Below are 19,270 nucleotides of genomic sequence, written 5' to 3' on the forward strand. Positions count from 1 at the left end.
TTCGATAAGGGCAGGTCCCCATCCACGCTCAAAGTATACGTGGCGGCCGTCGCGGCGTTCGCTGAACCCCTGCACGGCCAGTCACTGGGAAAAAACGAGCTGGTCATCCGTTTCCTCAGGGGAGCTAGAAGGATGAACCCCCCGCGCCCCCCATCGGTTCCTATCTGGGATCTTTCTATAGTTCTCGAAGCTATGAAAGCCCCTCCTTTCGAACCGCTTCAATCCGTGGATGTGAAATACCTTTCACTCAAAACCGTTTTTCTGACTGCCTTGTCATCAGTTAAACGTGTGGGAGACCTTCATGCGCTGTCTGTCAGCACTGCATGTCTTGAGTTTGGACCAAATGACTCCAAGGTCATTTTAAAGCCTAGACACGGCTATGTCCCCAAGGTGATCGGTACCCCGTTCAGAGCGCAGATCATTTCCCTATCGGCTCTGCCGACATCCGATAGCGAATGTGATGCCAATCTCCTCTGCCCTGTGAGAGCACTGAGATTGTATACTGCGCGCTCTGCCTCTTTCAGACGCACTGAGCAGCTTTTCGTTTCGTTCGGGGGGCGCACCAAGGGTCTCGCCGCCTCGAAACAGACACTGTCTAGATGGATAGTGGACGCTATTGCTGCTGCGTACGCATCAAAAGACCTGCTATGCCCTTTGGGCATTAGGGCTCACTCCACTAGAGGCATGGCCTCATCGTGGGTGTGGTCCAGCGGGATTTCCATTCATGACATATGTGTGGCAGCGGGCTGGGCTTCCCCCTCCACCTTTGTCAGATTTTACAATCTGGAAGTACCCGCCCTGCAGGCTAAATTACTAGCGGTCTAATACGCTACAGCTCTCCTGGTGAGCTGCACTGATGGGAAACTCTCCACAGACCGACACTGCCGCTCTGTCTCTCTTCCCACTATGTGCTTATGTATTGCATTCACACTGGCCCGCACTTTTGCTGGCCAAAATGCTTTCCCCGCTCATAGGGCTCCCCGGGGTTTTTCTCCCCCTGGGCTCATGCTGTGGATGCTTGGCGCGCACGGCGTTGACAATGGGTTCCCGTAGCGTAAGCTAGCTTACGCAATACGAGAGAACCTCTCGTAAGAGAACGAATCGGTTACCTAACGTAGCCTCGGTTCTCTCTAGATGAGGGAACGAGTATTGCGTAGCCGGCCGTGCTCGCGCCACGAGCGTTTTTCGCTTCATTCTATGAAAACCAGGGAGGCAGCCTTTGGACCGCTCTAATATACACTCTAGCCACGCCCAGTTTGGCGGGCTGTGACGTGATGAAGTGCGCGAGCGCCTCTCATTGGACGCGAGTTCATTCTGTCCGTCCATAGGCTGCAGCAGTTCCCGCAGAGCGACCAATGAGCTCGCTAGAAAGCCCGCTCAAGGTCTGCAGCTGCTGCACTGCGTTGACAATGGATACAAAATTAAGGATAATTTTTTGGCTTCAATAATTCAGAAAAGATTAATCTTTCCCGTAGCGTAAGCTAGCTTACGCAATACTCGTTCCCTCATCTAGAGAGAACCGAGGTTACGTTAGGTAACCGATTCGTTTTCTCTTTCTGTTTCCCTTTTGGGCTAATCTAAGAAAATATAAATAAGGGTCAATTAATAAACTAAAAATTCTAACAAATTTTGGTAAACACTATTTTACAATCCCTAGTAGTAGGCCTATCTACATGTTACATGTATACTTACTATAACAGTACATTATACACCATTACTTGTAATAACTAACCCATAACCAAACCCTATAGTAAGTACTAGTCTACTTAAAATTACTTACTGTAATTACACAGTAACAAGGATACCTTAAAGGAGCTGTATGTAAGAAATTTATTTGAATTAATCATAAAATGGCCCTGATATGTCACTAGACATTGAGAAATCATGTTCATTTCAAATACTTATATCACTGACAACAGTAGTCCGGCCAGGATATTGTCATTTAAAAAGTGAAGTTGCAGCCCTCAACTGATGTTGATGTTGTCATGTTGTGTTTTGGTCTGATGCTCCTCCCTCCACCTATCGACCATTCACGAAGTCAGTAGTGTTGCGGCATCCGGGTTGCCAGCTCTGCTCTAGTTACCACAGCTGCAGCTACACACGTGTCGGATAAAAAAATGCAGCCGATCTGGCAACCTCGAGTCAGGGGGGGGGGGGAGGGGATACACCGCTCTACAGTAATTTGAAAGTGATTGCAGTACCGGTTTTGGCCACAATCTTACATACAGCTCCTTTAAAATAAAGTGTAACCTCCGTTTTATCTAATTCTACACAACTCTTAATTGAATTTTCGTATTAATCTAAATGCTAACTATAAATCTGACAAACTACTACTGCTGTTTACAAAGTGTATTGCTGATAACATTTTATTGTTTATAGCTTTTTTTTTTTTTAGTAAAAGTATTTTAAGGCATGTTTTTATATGATGTCCATGCAGAATCCCTATTGGATGGCTGTCCTTGACCTTTGACCTAAAAGGAAGTAACATTCTATGTTCCTTGCACATTCCAGCATGATCTTTGTATGCGAGTAATGCGAGTCACTCAGGAGGATCTTGTGTGTTCACGCGATTCGCTCAGGATCTGGTGTGTTTAGCGTTGCAGAGCAGTTTGGTTTGTAATAAATCCCAACAAAGGAGAAGCTTTAAGGACTCCCCGCAGCTTTCAAACAAAATTAGAGCTCGATTGGTTTAAAAATGAAGAAATTCAGATGTAAATATTTTCTAGAATTATTATTTCTCTCCAAATAGAGCTATTCAAATATTCTGGAAATTCCTGTATTCTCATTTTTCACATCAAAATATGTGTCACTGTCACGAAACACAAAATATTGCAATTTTGTCAGTTATTTTCCAATATATATATTATAACTCCGATTTGATCCAACAATCCCACACGTCAATCCAATTATTTAGTGTTCATGTAAACCTTATGTTCTGAATCATCAACGAGAATGATTACATTCAGAATAAAGCAGCAGCTGTCCACGCAAACACAGATACAGTGTTCAAGCCACTGATGTAAACTTCTGCATGAACAATATAATTCAATATTTACTCCTGGAAATAAATGCAGGGAAAATGCCAATGAATTCCTTAAATGTTTAGGTATTGTCTGTTTATGCAGTAATGAAAGTTATAGTCCACCGCTATAGTGGACTATACAGTTTTCTCTCTCTCATTCTTTTCAGCCTATTGATGATGCAAGACATTGTTCGCAGGGTTAATGTGGACATCTTGACCGTGAGTGAGGACACTAGACACGATAGTGTCTTCCCAGATGATGTTGTGGATGTGGCTGTGATAACGGAGGAGGAGACTGTGGTTTTGGATCTCCAAGATGTTCAAAATGCTTTTGCCACACTGTTTGGACTCCTTTATGCTTTGTACATTGACTATCCCAAAGAGCTACGATACACATTTGAGGTGATCCATCAAAATTTGTATGAAGGTTGGTAGGGAGAGTTATGCACAGCAAAGATTCATGGCCTGAAAAAAATGCAGTGAGGAAACACTGGCGCATACAACTTCTGCTTTTTTTTTTTTTTTGTGGTATTTATTTTCATTGATAAATTTGTTGAAGCTTGAGAGAGTTCGCATTGATGAGTTTAAAATGTCATGAAGTCAATTCAGAGGTGTTTAACAATCTTCACTGTTTCTTTTTGAAAGGAAAGTTCTGAACAAAGGACGTTTCTATATAATGTATGTTGTGGGGTGAGCTTGTCAAATACAAATTTTCACAGCAAATTATCCAGCTTGGTGATATATGTTCTTATTGCTTTATTTGGAAACTGAGTCAAGCATAAGCCATACATTGAGTCAGGCGTAAGATAGCTTTGTGGTTGTTTTTAGGTGTTTGTTATTGGAATAAATACAAATGTGTATTAAAATATGAGTTGCTGTGATTTTAATTTGACATTTTAGTCTAAATCAAGTGTAATTTACAAATTAATATTTTAGTGCTAATACATTCAATATTGATTTGCTGCTACAGCAAGTGAAGATTTCGTAACTATCCAATTTAAGTTAATCTAAAGTGAAGTTTTCATAACTAAATTTAGTCAGATTACTTTATAATTTGTCAGATAGACTTTTAAAACTCAAAAAGCCCATGCAAAAAAGAAACAAAATATGAGTTGTCAACAAAAGATTTTTTACAGAGTACTTATTTGTGCAATTACACATGAACAAGGATACCTTAAAATAAAGTGTAACCCCAGTTTTATCTAATTTTACACAACTCTTAAAGCTGCAGTCCGTAACTTTTTGGGGTTAAAAATTATCCAAATTGAGCAGGTACATAACCAGCCAGTGTTCAAAACTATCTGCTTGCCTTAGCTCGATTCAAAATGGTAAGCTTGTAATAATGTTTTAAACTTCAGTGGTACCAGTGGATTTCCCCCGGGGAAATTCGAGCATGTCTTTGAGTCATTACGTCACATCTGTACACATAAAGAAGGAGTCTCGGCTAGAAGGCTTTATTGCGAGTGAGGATGTTGGAGGTGGAGATTTATAGCCTTTTCTCACAGCACTTGATATAAACTTATCAATTTGATGGCGGATCCAGAAAGGTTCAAATGACAATCAACAGTGACAACTGGAGATTCACCCGTTGTAAAATGCAGAAGACTTCGCACTTCGGAGTGGCTACAGAAAAAAAGAGACTGCAACCGGGCCCATGCGAAAAAAAGGATTAAATGTAGGACGCAATACTGATGTGTTGTTTACATTAACAATTTGAGAACAAAGTATAGTTTGCACGGTTTTACGTGATATGATAAGCGATCGTTAGATTTAATCAGTGCGATTTACTGCAATGATTTTTTCCCCTTAGTTGGTCAGAACAAATCACAGATTCTACTTTTGATGTTACTTACTTGTTTAGATGACATTTTCCGGTGAAAATACTTCTGTTGGTCATACTTGCAAAAAAGTAGAATCTATGATTCCGAATGACAGTATCCACACCGGCGCGATGACTGACAGCCGCACATTCTCCTCAAAACACTGGATTCATCCGCTAGTAATACGCACGGCCGTGCCGTGCCGAGGCACAACCCATGTAAAGTTGATAATTCCGCGAATAACTGCAATTGCAGATTTCGAACAGAGATGGCGACAAAGAGGAAAAACTACGGACTGCAGCTTTAATTGAATTTACATATTAATCTAAATGCTATGAATCCAACAAACAACTCCTTATGTTGCACAACAGTAAAGCATATACAAAAGCATACTATAATAATAGTATTGCTGTTTACAAAGTGTTTTGCTGATATTTCTTTTAATAATATATAGCTTTTAAAAAAAAAAGTATTTTAAGGCATGTTTTTATATGATTTCCATGCAAAATCCCGATTGGCTGGCTGCCCTTGACCTTTGACCTAAAATTAAGAAACATTCCCGTTCCTCCCACATTCCAACGCGATCTTTGGAGAGGTTATGACCTGTTACATCACTGTAACCGTCAGAACATTTTGTGCATTAGAAATGGAGAGAGGAGAACAAAGGTTTTGCAAAAAAAAAAAGCGAGTATTATCTTAGTCTTTAGCAAACGCAGGGGTGAGAGGGATCTAGGTGAACACCACAACAGAGTCATCTGAAGGTCACAAGACCAGATTAAACATCACAAGCACATAGATTCACATATTATTTTGTTAATAGTGTAATGAGATTATACATATTCTGAATCCGTAAGCCTCTGAATCTTTTATTTCTCTTTGCATTTCTGTTTTAAGTGGATGTACAAAGAATGCTCAGTACCCTAAACGTGCCCCTCTATATTTCTAGACAATAGCCCATATGTTCCCGTGAGAGGACAACGGAAACAGCTAGGGGATAACCATAAGGGGCCTGGCCCCTCTCTCTCTGTATCTTTTACTTCCGTTCATGCCTCTACGACTACGATCTTACTTTCGCTACGTCACCCCATCACTCCCTTTATCTCAACATTCACAATCAATCCTTACTGCTCAGATATTACACACAAATGAATGCACACAAACACGACACAAAACCATTCTTCTCCCACTGGGTGCCACAGCGATGAATTTCCTCATGTGATCGTATGCATCCACACACACCACATTGTGTTCTGCATTCGAGGCCTAAAACAGAAGCCTCTGCTATACTATTCAGGCAGACACACCCAAAAAAAAAACATGAACTCATCTCCTTAAAAGCCAAAATATTATATTTAAAAAGACTGGCCGTCATACATGGCTGAACATTTCCATGAATTACTGCGGTTACTGTAGTGACTGAAATCGCATACTGCTATTAGGTTAAGTATGTTATTGGCTCGGCCATAAATTGTTTGCGTTGTATTTATGTTTTTCTTAAAGGAACAGTAAAATACAAAAATAATAATAATTTCTCTAACCATTTACTCACCCTTATGATTTTCACCACAAAAAGAGAAAATAAGGCGGAATGTTAGGGAATGATAGCCTTGCAGCCTTTTATTTACATACAATGAAAGTGCAAAGTAGGCCTACAGTCCTTCTGCATAACATATTTTGTGTTACAAAGAAGAAAATTGTGTTTGCAACAGGATGAGTAAATTATTTTTAATTCATTTAATGCAGTCCAATACCGATCAAGTGGCTGACACACATTTCTCCACATTTATACACGAACTAATGTTCGACCTCATGCGGACAAACTGTTTACCTCGTTGATGCCTCTGACGTCATGACACACCCCTCGCGCGCGTGAGTGTATGTGTGTGTATGTGTGTGTGTGTGTGCGCGCGCAGTCTCTGCCTGTGAATGCAGTGGGGTTTGTGCGTGTGAGTGAGTGTGTTTTGCTTGTGGAATGTGGGAGTTGTCCCCACGCGCTTTACGAACAACCGACCTGTCCAAACAGTGCGCGCGTGGCAGAGGATGTCACACCAACCAAAACAGCGGACAAACGCTCACAGCACAGTCTTTGGAGGAAAATTCGCCGTACAGGGTAGAGTCGGGGCGGGGCGTAATTACACGGAGTCCCGTCTATTTAGGGTCAAGTACAACATTTTTACAGTCCTAACCAGCGTGGGTTCAAAGTTTGTTTTGTGTCCGGAAACTGCGAATCACCCACCGGGGGCGGAGGTAGTGCTTTCAGATTCGACCGATATTTTTGATTTATTTGTCTTTAGTTAATCCATAGACTCGCGAGATGGGATGGATTGCAAATCTGCAATAGCCAGCGTAATTCGTTAGCATCTCATTGACTAGCTCCTCCAGAGGCTCGATCGCGAATACGGGGCTGCGGTGCGACTGGACGCGGAGCAAGGCGACCCTCTGCGGGCTGCGCTGCCGAGGCGGTGGGCGTGTTTTCTCGGCGTGCTAGCATGTGAGCTGGCGCCAAGTTCTCGGTGTGAAAAAAAAACAAGATTTACAAGTTACGGGCTAGAGTGAAGCAGCAAAAGTCACATCACGCTTGATCGGAAAAGTTGCACGCAGGTACGAAGCGAGCTAACACACACTATTATCAAAGTGAACCTTGTGCTCACACTAATGCAATTCACAACAAAAGCTGCTAGTCTGCTAATGTTAGGTAACCTACTCAAGTGACTGTTTTTTAACATGGCACATGAGCTCCAGATAGAGCGAGAGAGAGTTTATGTGGGTAGTTGCTGGGCTAAAACACGTTTGTCACTATAATACCTGTTTGTTTGTTTATTTATTTATTCGTTATGTCTTCGATGCATCTTTCTCGTTGCACTGATTGAATGCAATTTAAACACCGATCTTGGCAAGTTATACAACGTGGAAAACTTTGCACATGCCTCCAAGAACAGATAGTTCTGAAGAATGACTTAAAGCAGAAAATTCCTGCTAATGAACATTCATTCTATTCTAAGCAATAAAACAAGCGTGTATTGAGTTTAATTGTATAGCTGCGTATCAGCTCATCTGTTGCAGTAATTTGTAACTGCGACATCATACAGCCACAGCGACAATATCGCTTCTATAGCTTTACTAGCACTTTTAAAGTTACTGCTTTGGAGATTTAGCTCACTTTTCTAACCACATATTGTAACGTCAGAGATATACTGAACTACGAATTCATAACACAAATGCAGGTTTTGGTGTACTGATTCACATCGGATAAATGTTTTTTGATAGAGCGTGTTTGCGGTATCATTTTATAATAACTTGCTTTGATAATATTACCATACATTAATGCATTTTTTAATGCTTTGTAGGTCATTAGTTAATATCCGTTCGAATAGTTACAATATAATTAAACTTTCATTCATATGCTTTCACATATGGGCATATTTAAATGTACATCAAGACATGATATATTATGCACTTGCCTATATGTATAATGTTTAATTTTAAGTGAAAATAATTTTTCCAATTTAATATTTTTTCAATTCTGCTTTCTTGTACTTTTGTCAATTTTCTGCTGTCATAATAATATACATTATTATCCTTTTTCACATTATTATCAGAAAAAAGTGCATAGTAATTTCCTGATGGAGGCCTATATGTTTTATAAAACCTTATGATGAAAGTGAAACATAAAATTGTTTTATTAAAACCCTGCAATATAAATCATTATAACCTCAGCAGTATTGTAAAACATAATGCCCTTGTGGAGAGAGAGCGTGTGACTCACATGAAAGCACATTGTGCTGTTGGTATGTTGAGAATCTGTTGTAGTCCGCATAGTTTGTTTAACATGTCTGTTGAACTGGGCTAGGACTTTTTCAGCGTTCCTACACTGTAAAGAAATAAAATCGGAAAATGTACTGCTAATTTTTCTGCCAAGACATTATGCATTAATTTTATGGAAATTTCCGCTATCCCTAAAACACAATGCAATGCATAATTTAAAATGCAGGTAAAACACCTGTAAAAAAAACAATACGGAAAATTCCTACATATATATAGAGTACATTGTGCCCTATTTTTACAGACATTTTGATAGAGTAATGGACAACTAGGGCATGTCAGATAAGCATGGTAAAAAGAAAAATACCAGGCCATATGAATTCCTATATTTTCAATTTCTTTTGGTTTATGTCAGGTAGTAGACTTTCAAAATCAACGTAATGCTTACCCTTGTCCCATGTTTGATTGGCTGTGCCTTGGACTAGTTGTATCAGATAATGTGTTTGTGTTTTGTGTGGCTAGAATGCATTTGGTAAAAGTGGTTGCTTTGTAAACGATGCTCCATTGTGCAAATTCAGGGCTGCTATTTTCTAATTTGGTTGGATATTTCATACTATTTCCACTCATGTAACAAGATTAGACGTGATACCCTGGATTGATTTCAAAACCCTCTTTCCCGTTTATTCAGTACCACTGTCTTTCGTACACCACCATTTTATAAGTTAGGGGTCAGTCATTTAAAAAAAGAAATTAATACTTTTATTCAACAGGATGCATTAATCTTAAGCAGCACAACTGTTTTTATCATCAATGATAAAAAATAAATATCTCTTGAGCACCAAATATGCCATTAGAATGATTTCTGAAGGATCATGTGACACTGAAGACTAAAGTAATGATCCTGCTGAAAATTCAGCTTTGCATCACAGGAATAAATTACACTTTAAAATATAGTAAAATAGGAAACAGTTATTTTGAATTGTAATCATATTTCACATAATAACTGTTTTTACTGCTTTTTTGGTCCAATAAATGCAGCCTTGGTGAACTTTCTTGGTTAGAGAAACTTTTGATCTGTAATGTATACATACACAAACTACACGCATATCTAATTTGTCCTCTCTCTCTTCATTTTTGTTAATTTTATTAGATTATCAGTGCAGGAGAAGTTTTGTTTTGTGATGAGCTCCAGAATGTACCGCAGCAGCAAAATCTATATGACTCTTTCTTTACAGGACGTTTACATGTTCAGCAGGCTCCAGAGTTCCCATGCACCTGTATATTATGCTCACAATCACGATAGTGTCTGAGCCTGTGCCATTCTGGACTTTCATTTGTACATGTCTTGCTCTGTGTAGGTTGCACTGATGATATGTTTCCTTTGTTTAAAGGAACTGGATTGTGATGTTTAGGTTGTTATTGTGGTGGTGCTCATTTCAGAGGCTGGAATGTGTGGGCCTGTGTGTAGTTTCTGTAACTCTAGGCAGAAGCTGTGAGGCCTTGACTGTAGCCCTGTAGAGAGGCCCATTGAAGGGGAAGTTGGCTCTGTATGTGTGTGTATGCGTGTGTGTGCATGCAGACCACTGGGATTGGACACAGGGTAGAAAGACCCCCTGTACGGAAGGAGGGAAAAGGGAGGAAAGAGGAAGGAGGAGTCAGTTACACTTTTCTGGTCATGTGTGTGTTCTTGCCCCGTGTTTTGCATGAGCAGAGTGAGTGGTCGCGTTATGGCAAGGGTAACCAAAGACGAATACTTAAAGAGACTATTCACAGCTGAGAAAGATTTCTCATTAGTAAACAGCCTAATTTTGACTTCAGGCCATTTAGTAATGTAACCTGAACAGTGTTGGCCTGATGCTTGTTTGTTTACTGTGGCTAATGTTTTACAGTGCTATCTTTGTCTTTGCATTTTTGTATAAATAATATTTGTTTGCTTATGGTGAATTTAACAGTTCAGAAATAATTGATGTTCAGTGTGTGGAGGTTTTTCAGCATGATGGAACGATAAATGATTAATGTATGTCTTTGCGCAGCATATCTTCAGCTACTGTGGATTGGTACTATTTGCTCAGATGCTTGACATTGCTATATACGGCTTCACTAAACCTACATGGGTTGAGAATCAAATGGACTGAAATAACACAGATGTATGATAATCTTTTTAAATTTCTTTTCCTTGCATTGTTTTTTTGTGAGATCCTATTATTTTGCAGTCTCTAGTACGTAAGGCATAATATACAGTCAGTCACTCATTATCATGAAGCGGAGGGGTTTTGTATCACCCTAATTACATATTTATCAAATAAATACATAAATTGTAAAGTTTAATGGTCATTACACAAAATTAAGGCCACAATCAGAAGTTGATGTTGTTGAGGTTCTTCTTCACAATGTCTTTGTTAAAGCTGTTTTCTCACTTGGTTTGAACTGGGATACGTCTACGTCATCATCATTTCGAGGTGCACATTTGTCCCTTATTTTAAGTTTTCTGATAAAGTAATGCAAACAATAAAAATAAAGGTTAATGTAAAATAAAAGTGGAAATGAAAAGTGCAGCATTCTCCACTATTAAAGATATAGTACCCCCAAAAATTAAAATTTTATCATCATTTACTCACCATGTCGTTCCAAACCTGTGTGACTTTCGCTTATTCAGTGGAACATAAAATAAGACATTTTGAAGAACAGAACGGATTGTTTTGAGAAAAGAAAAAACTCGAAATATTTCCATTTATGATGACAGAATTTATATTTTTGGGGTGAACTATCCCTTTAAATTGTGTTTATGCAAAAATGTTTATCCTTTGAGGATGTGACGTTTGCCTACATCAGGGTTCCTCAAATCCAGCCCTGGAGGGCCACTGTCCTGCAGAGTTTAGCTCAAACCATGATCGAACTCACTTTCCTGCAATTTTCTAGTAACTCTGAAGACCTTGACTAGCTTGTTCAGGCGTGTTTGATTAGGGTTGGAATAAACTCTGCCAGGCAGTGGCCCTCCAGGACCGGATTTTAGGAACCCTGGCCTACATGGATTGAATTTGTGTTTCTCCTCAAGTTTACCACATTTCTTGAAGTTAAATCTAAACCAGCTTGATTTCAAGGAATATATCGGCTGTTCCGGCTCCTGAGCGGTATGTTAATGTAAATGCTGTCTGTGGTTAAGCATCTACTATAAACAATTACTTATGTTCACATAATGTGTATGTTTTTAGCTTAAGCAAATGGAAATTTCTGAAAGAATCTGACAGAAAAATTACTTTACCATGTCCTCATAGAGTGTTGCTTGGCACGAGTCTAAGTTTGTATTTGTGTGGTGTGGCCTACTTGTGGAATTTTGTGTGTTGTGTATGTGAGAGAAAGACTTTGTGTGTGAGTGTGTGGCAGTGTTATAATCTGGCAGTGTGTTTCCAGTCAGGTTCGTTTGAGGACAACAGCAGTTTCTGTGTGTTCTGGACCCGAACTGACCCAACTGGCTCTGCGCATTACACATACGCACACATTTCCTTTGCGTGTGTGTGCGGAGGAAATGTGTACAGTTTGTCTCAAAGTCTCTGTCTGTTTTTATGAGTCTGCTGATCGTTCTAGCATTATAGCCGTCAACGCCAGTTTGCTGGGTTGCTCCAAGTGTGAGAACATTTCTACGAAGCTTTAGTATGTGCAGTTGCATGTGTTCCTGAGTTTTCCACATGGTCTCTATGCCAGGCCTGGCATTCCTGCCGTGTGAGTCTGTCTCTGTCTGTTGTCATAGCTAATGAAGGTTTATGAAACCCTGACAGCATCTCTGTCCTGTCCTGCATACAGGCGCCCTCGACCTCTGCTGTAAGGGCTGTGGCGCTTTTCTCTGTTTACTTAAATTTATGACCTAACTATGTCTAAATGTTGCACTCGTTACAAAGTCGAACCACATTATGCAGTTACTAGAAGTATTTATTGCGAAGGATCCATAGTTACGTATGGCGATTAAGGTATCACCATAGTTACATGTAGAGTTATAGAGTTACTGTAGCATGATCACTGTATGTTACACAATTACCACTAGCAATATGTTATGGAATATGCTAATCCGTGTTTATCCACAATGACTTTGCTCTTTTTTTTGTGTTTAGAAGGTCAAAGTCAATTCTTAGTCAAAGCTTGTTTTCAATTTTGATTAAAAGATAATGATCATGCATGTTATTTTGATGCTGATCTTCTCCGGTGTACATCATGTTCTTTTATGTGATAAACAGGCCATTAAACTCACAACCAGGTCATCCTTCTGAAGAGGGACAGTCTTTCTCGTACACCTTGGCCTACATACTTGTTAGTGCTATGTGATGCTTCAGTCCATTCAATCATTAACTCTGCACTACCTTAAAGGGCATCACGGTCATACATATAGTGAGGCCACAGTCAAAGTGTCAGTCATGCCGTCTTCACATGTCCAGACCTAAAATATCCCAGGTGTTCTCAGAGTTCCTAAGATGCTATGTGGCATAAGATAGAACATTAACCTGACTGCTCAGTTAAGACACATTTAACATTTTCTGAAAGTCTCTTATCTCCTTCATGCTATGTGTGTGTTGATAACAAGAGCCATATACTGAAGTGTGAATAGTGGAGATGTGGCATGTGCATTGTGCACAGTCCAGAATCTCAACTAAACACACAGTGTGCACACACAGTTAATGATTTTGGAGACTCGCATTAGCATCCTTTTTTAAAAGGAAAGAGAATTCTGTGAGACTTTCAGCATTATATTCTTGTTTTGATCCCACTTTATATCAAGTGTCTTAAAGGTGCAATGTGTAAAAAGTGAGTATCTATTAACGGAAATGCAATATGACATCCATAACTATGTTTTCAGTGGTGTATAAAGAACTTACTTAATAAACCGTAATGTTTTTATTCCCTTAGAATGAGACATTTATATCTCCATAACCGCGGGCACCCCCTTCTAAGAAGGTCGACATATTGTGACGTCATGTTTCTACCGTAGCCGAACGCGAACAAGCAGCGCTACAGAGCGCGTTTCGTAACTACCTTGAAAGAGAAGCCGCAGAAAGCTAGAAGCTAGCCATAAACACCGTGAGTAGTGACTTTTCCCTTGTCAGTGGTGTAAAATATGTAGTCGGGTTGGTCCATGTAACTTAGTTCTTCTCCCTCGCTGTGTTATGGCTTTGTTATGTGGGGATAAATGTGCTGGTAACGTTCGTGAGACAGCTGATTAGTACTCTTGCCATTGGCCATAAAACAGTATGTTACAGGAATCACCAACCCGTCGATCTTGGAAGCATTTTCAAAATCAGAGAAAAAAAAGCCTATTGTGTGTAGTAAGTGTGTCTAGGGGATGCGGAGGCACGCGCGCTGTTACAATCATGTCATTTTTGCCGCGCGCACCTTCGGGCTCATGCGGACGCGTCCAGTATAAACAAGGCTTTACGCTTTAACCAGCTCAGCCACAGTAACAGCTCATATTTAGCCAGCTAAACTTTTACTACCCTGTTAGAAAAGATATATAGTTGCATAGTTTCATGTGGTTCTTCTCCCTCGCTGTATTATGGGTTTGCTATGTGGGGAGAAATGTGCTGGTTACGTTTGTGAGACAATCAGCTGATTACTATTATTATATTATATATTAAGACCCTTGATCCTCACCTGACTATGGCTTTGTAAACTTTATCCATGATGTAGTTTATAATGGACTGTGGTACAGAAACAGTGACAATGTTACACACTCTTGGTTTACTCTGGCTATTCTCTGCTGTCTCCAGACGACGATATGTTTGTCCCGTTTTAGCCACCGTAGCTTCTTCGAAAGGGAGGGGTGAGCAGTGGGCTGAGCCCTTAGTGCAAACTCGCAACCAAACTGCTAGATGTCGCTAAAAACACACACTGCACCTTTAAACTACTATGTACTAACATTTCAATTAATCATTTGATACAGTGCACTTATTGTGTACATGCATGTTGTTACATTGTGCTTATATTAAAAAAAACATCATAATTACAGCTGTAATTAGTTTCTGTAATTACATCTATAATTACACTGTTGACCCCTCCCTTACACCTTAACCCCCCCCCCTTAAACCTAACCATACCACCAAACCTGTCCTTAATCTTTTCCGTATTCCACCTCAATAGCAGCAAAATAGGTACAATGTTCACTTAAGAAAATTGTCCCTAAAAATTATGATTTTAGTACATGGTACTTAAAGACAAGACACCTAAAATGAAGTGTGACTTGGGCTGCACAATATATATATATTTTGTAACATCGATATCGCGATGTGTGCAGCCGTGAAAGTCAAATCGCAGGATGTGCGATGCTGAAATTCATGTGATTCTCGGATTAATTGCAAAGTTTAACCAAAGCGAGAGTTTATCATTTGAACGTGTTTTCATACCACAAAATATATCGCAGAAAAACAAAATATCGCAACGTCAGTTTTTTCCCAATATCGAGCAGCTATATTGAAAAATGTGACCTTTGCTTTTTTCAGGTGAATAGTATTAATGGATTTCCCGGGGGTTGCCAAACATGGTCCTGTCTTTTTGTCTTTTTGTGTTGCACCTTAAATGTTAAGCTCATTTTAGTTTATTGTGTGTAATGTGGGGCTGGGGCATTGTTTATAATATTAGTTGGTGAGGACTATATTGTATAGCTAGGTTAATCAGTCATACAGCTCACTTCATGAAGTCTACTTCATTTTTTAAAAGATTTTTTTTTCTACAGGCTGTTGAGAAATTAGGCACAAGATTCCAGAATAAAGAAACGCAATGACTTTTTTCCTGCAATTGACCGCACCGATATGCGAATGCTTATGCAAGCATGTATGAAGTAAAAATGTTAGTTTATTTCTTTATCATTACTTTCTTTGAAATAAATTCGACTTTGTTTTATATTTTATTATATTATAATGACAGACACATTTAAACATATTTGGGACCACTGTAGGTGTCACGTGCACTCTAGACTACATTTCCCAGCACCCCTCCTGGTTCTCACCTCCACTCATTCAGCCATTACCCACACTTGACACCAATCTCTAGCCATCTAGAGCACTATAAAAGCACACAATCCACATTCAGTGATGGCTGCTCTACAACAAGGACTACAGACGATTCACCTACGATTTCCCAACAAATTCCCAACAATTCCCCAGCAATCTTCTACCTGTCCCTTGATCTCCATTTCTCTAGTGATCCCTCTACACTCCAGTAAGCCTCTACCCTTACCAGTATACTCACCTGTCTGGACCATGCCGGGAAGTGTGTTCTCTCCATGTTCACTGTCCGTCCACGTATCTGCGATCTCCTGCACCTGCAACACTATTCTGTTATTATCCAATCATTCTCATCAGCCTGCTATATTCCCATTTACTTACCTATGCGCTCATATCCTAATGTTGCAATAAACCTGTGTGGTTTTCACTGTCTATCTGCCTTTGAGTCTGATAATTACCTGAAAGCAGACAGCAATATGAGCACAGACAGATTCACCAGTCCACCCCGCCGATTTGCTCCTCTTCATCACACAAGATGGCTGACCGGTCGAAGTCTATGTGGAGGAGTTCCTTGAGCTCTCCCATTTGGTGCCATGGAATGATGATACCTTATAATCTTCTGGAGTGGTTTGGACGATTATCTTTTTTGCAACAAATTTCAGCGGCAGCTCCCACGTGTTTCCTGGAGCAACACATTGAATATGTACAGTGGCTGAGTGGATCCTCCTTCACAGTAAGTGAAACATTTGAAGACCTCATCGCCCCTCAGTCACAACCACCCCAGTTCACTCCAGTCCTTCAGGAGCCAGCGGTCATCACAGCGGAATCTCCTCCTGTCTCTGAAATCCTTCCAGTTCATGCTCCATCATCACTCATACCGTGAGCTCAAGAGTCGAGAGTCCCTTCCTGCCCAGAAGACTACTTCAGGGTCCCCAAATCCTGGTCAAGAAAGGTTATTTCTACTAGCATGGATCTGATTTCCAAGTCAGCAGACTCTCCTAGAACATCAGTACCGATGTTGATGAGGAAAGGCTTTGCTTCTCTATGCTAGACTGCACCTGTCATTACGAGAGAGCTTGCTCCAAACCATAAGTCTACTCCAAAGCCCGCTCCAGCCTATTGGACCGTTCCAGAGTCCACTCCAGCCCCAGAGTGCAAGCCCGCTGTCCACGGGCGCGGAGGGCGATCAAAGCTCCCTCGTCATGGGCACAAAGGCTGATCATAGCTCACTCATCACGGGCAAGGAGGCCGATCAAAGCTCCCTCGTCACGGGCATGGAGGCCGATCAAAGCTCCCTCGTCACGGGCACGAAGGCTGATCATAGCTCACTCATCACGGGCACGGAGGCCGATCAAAGCTCACTCGTCACGGGCACGAAGGCTGATCATAGCTCACTCGTCACGGGCATGGAGGCCGATCAAAGCTCCCTCGTCACGGGCATGGAGGCCGATCAAAGCTCCCTCGTCACGGGCACGAAGGCTGATCATAGCTCACTCATCACGGGCATGGAGGCCGATCAAAGCTCCCTCGTCACGGGCACGGAGGCTGATCAAAGCTCCCTCATCACGGGCACGGAGGCGGATCAAAGCTCCCTCGTCTCGGGCACGGAGCACGGAGGCTGATCAAAGCTCCCTTGTCACGGGCACGGAGCACGGAGGCTGATCAAAGCTCCCTCGTCACGGGCACGGAGGCCGATCAAAGCTCTTTCGTCACGGGCACGGAGGCCGATCAAAGCTCCCTCATCACGGGCACGGAGGCCGATCAAAGCTCCCTCATCACGGGCATGGAGGCTGATCAAAGCTCCCTCATCACGGGCATGGAGGCCGATCAAAGCTCCCTCGTCACGGGCACGGAGGCTGATCAAAGCTCCCTCATCACGGGCATGGAGGCCGATCAAAGCTCCCTCATCACGGGCATGGAGGCCGATCAAAGCTCCCTCATCACGGGCATGGAGGCCGATCAAAGCTCCCTCGTCACGGAGCACGGAGGCTGATCAAAGCTCCCTCATCACGGGCAGGGAGGCGGATCACAACTCCCTCGTCTCGGGCACGGAGGCCGATCAAAGCTCCCTCATCTCGGGCACGGAGCACGGAGGCTGATCAAAGCTCCCTCGTCACGGGCACGGAGGCCGATCAAAGCTCCCTCATCTCGGGCACGGAGCACGGAGGCTGATCAAAGCTCCCTCGTCACGGGCACGGAGGCCGATCAAAGCTCCCTCATCACGGGCATGGAGGCCGATCAAAGCTCCCTCGTCACGGAGCACGGAGGCTGATCAAAGCTCCCTCATCACGGGCAGGGAGGCGGATCACAACTCCCTCGTCTCGGGCACGGAGGCCGATCAAAGCTCCCTCATCTCGGGCACGGAGCACGGAGGCTGATCAAAGCTCCCTCGTCACGGGCACGGAGGCCGATCAAAGCTCCCTCATCTCGGGCACGGAGCACGGAGGCTGATCAAAGCTCCCTCGTCACGGGCACGGAGGCCGATCAAAGCTCCCTCGTCACGGGCACGGAGGCCGATCAAAGCTCCCTCGTCACGGGCACAGAGGCCGATCAAAGCTCGCTCATCACGGGAATGGAGGCCCATCAAAGCTCCCTCATCACGGGCATGGAGGCCCATCAAAGCTCCCTCATCACGGGCATGGAGGCCCATCAAAGCTCCCTCATCACGGGCATGGAGGCCGATCAAAGCTCCCTCATCACGGGCATGGAGGCTGATCAAAGCTCCTTCGTCACAGGCACGCAGCACGGAGGCCGATCAAAGCTCCCTCATCATGGGCACGGAGGCTGATCAAAGCTCCCTCGTCATGGGCACGGAGCACGGAGCACGGAGGCTGATCAAAGCTCCCTCGTCACGGGCACGGAGGCTGATCAAAGCTCCCTCGTCACAGGCACGGAGGCTGATCAAAGCTCCCTCAAAGCTGATCAAAGCTCCCTCGTCACGGGCACGGAGGCCGATCAAAGCTCCCTCGTCATGGGCACGGAGGCTGATCAAAGCTCCCTCGTCACAGGCACGGAGGCTGATCAAAGCTCCCTCAAAGCTGATCAAAGCTCCCTCGTCACGGGCACGGAGGCCAATCAAAGCTCCCTGGGCACGGAGGCCGATCATAGCTCCCTCATCACGGGCACGGAGGCCGATCAAAGCTCCCTTGTCACGGGCACGAAGGCCGATCAAAGCTCCCTTGTCACGGGCACGAAGGCCGATCAAAGCTCCCTTGTCACGGCCACGAAGGCCGATCAAAGCTCCCTTGACACGGGCACGAAGGCCGATCAAAGCTCCCTTGGCACGGGCACGAAGGCCGATCATAGCTCACTCGTCACGGGCACGGAGGCCGATCAAAGCTCCCTTGTCACGGGCATGGAGGCTGATCAAAGCTCCCTTGTCACGGGCATGGAGGCTGATCAAAGCTCCCTCGTCACGGAGCACGGAGCACGGAGCACGGAGGCTGATCAAAGCTCCCTCGTCATGGGCACGGAGGGCGAGGCCGATCAAAGCTCCCTCGTCATGGGCACGGAGCACGGAGGCTGATCATTCATTGATGGCCTCATTCATGGCCTTGATGGCCACCCTTGAACTCCTGTTTTCTGTCTGTTTTTTCTCTGGCTCGACCAGAGGTCAGCATGTCTGCCGGCACTCCAGTTATCTGCCAGTCAGCCTGCTAACCAGGGGTCAGTTTCTGTGG

The 19,270-nt window shown here is 42.9% G+C and overlaps 1 protein-coding gene across 2 annotated transcripts in view; it reads left to right on the forward strand.

Annotated features, from left to right (window-relative positions):
* The first annotated feature begins 6,745 nt into the window (after positions 1–6,745).
* The window catches only part of vdrb (vitamin D receptor b), a 29,145-nt gene continuing 16,620 nt past the window's right edge, over positions 6,746–19,270 (forward strand). Inside the window, exon 1 of one of the 2 annotated variants that reach the window (XM_056253940.1) lies at positions 6,746–6,952. In XM_056253940.1, coding sequence (XP_056109915.1) covers positions 6,883–6,952 — 70 coding nt within the window. In that variant the 5' untranslated portion in view covers positions 6,746–6,882. Of the gene's footprint in view, positions 7,444–19,270 lie in introns of both variants that reach the window. The other variant, XM_056253941.1, reaches the window with a different exon arrangement.

This window comes from Rhinichthys klamathensis, unplaced genomic scaffold, assembly GCF_029890125.1.
Source record: "Rhinichthys klamathensis goyatoka isolate OS25496 unplaced genomic scaffold, OSU_Roscu_1.1 h1tg000109l_1, whole genome shotgun sequence".
Taxonomy (NCBI): domain Eukaryota; kingdom Metazoa; phylum Chordata; class Actinopteri; order Cypriniformes; family Leuciscidae; genus Rhinichthys; species Rhinichthys klamathensis.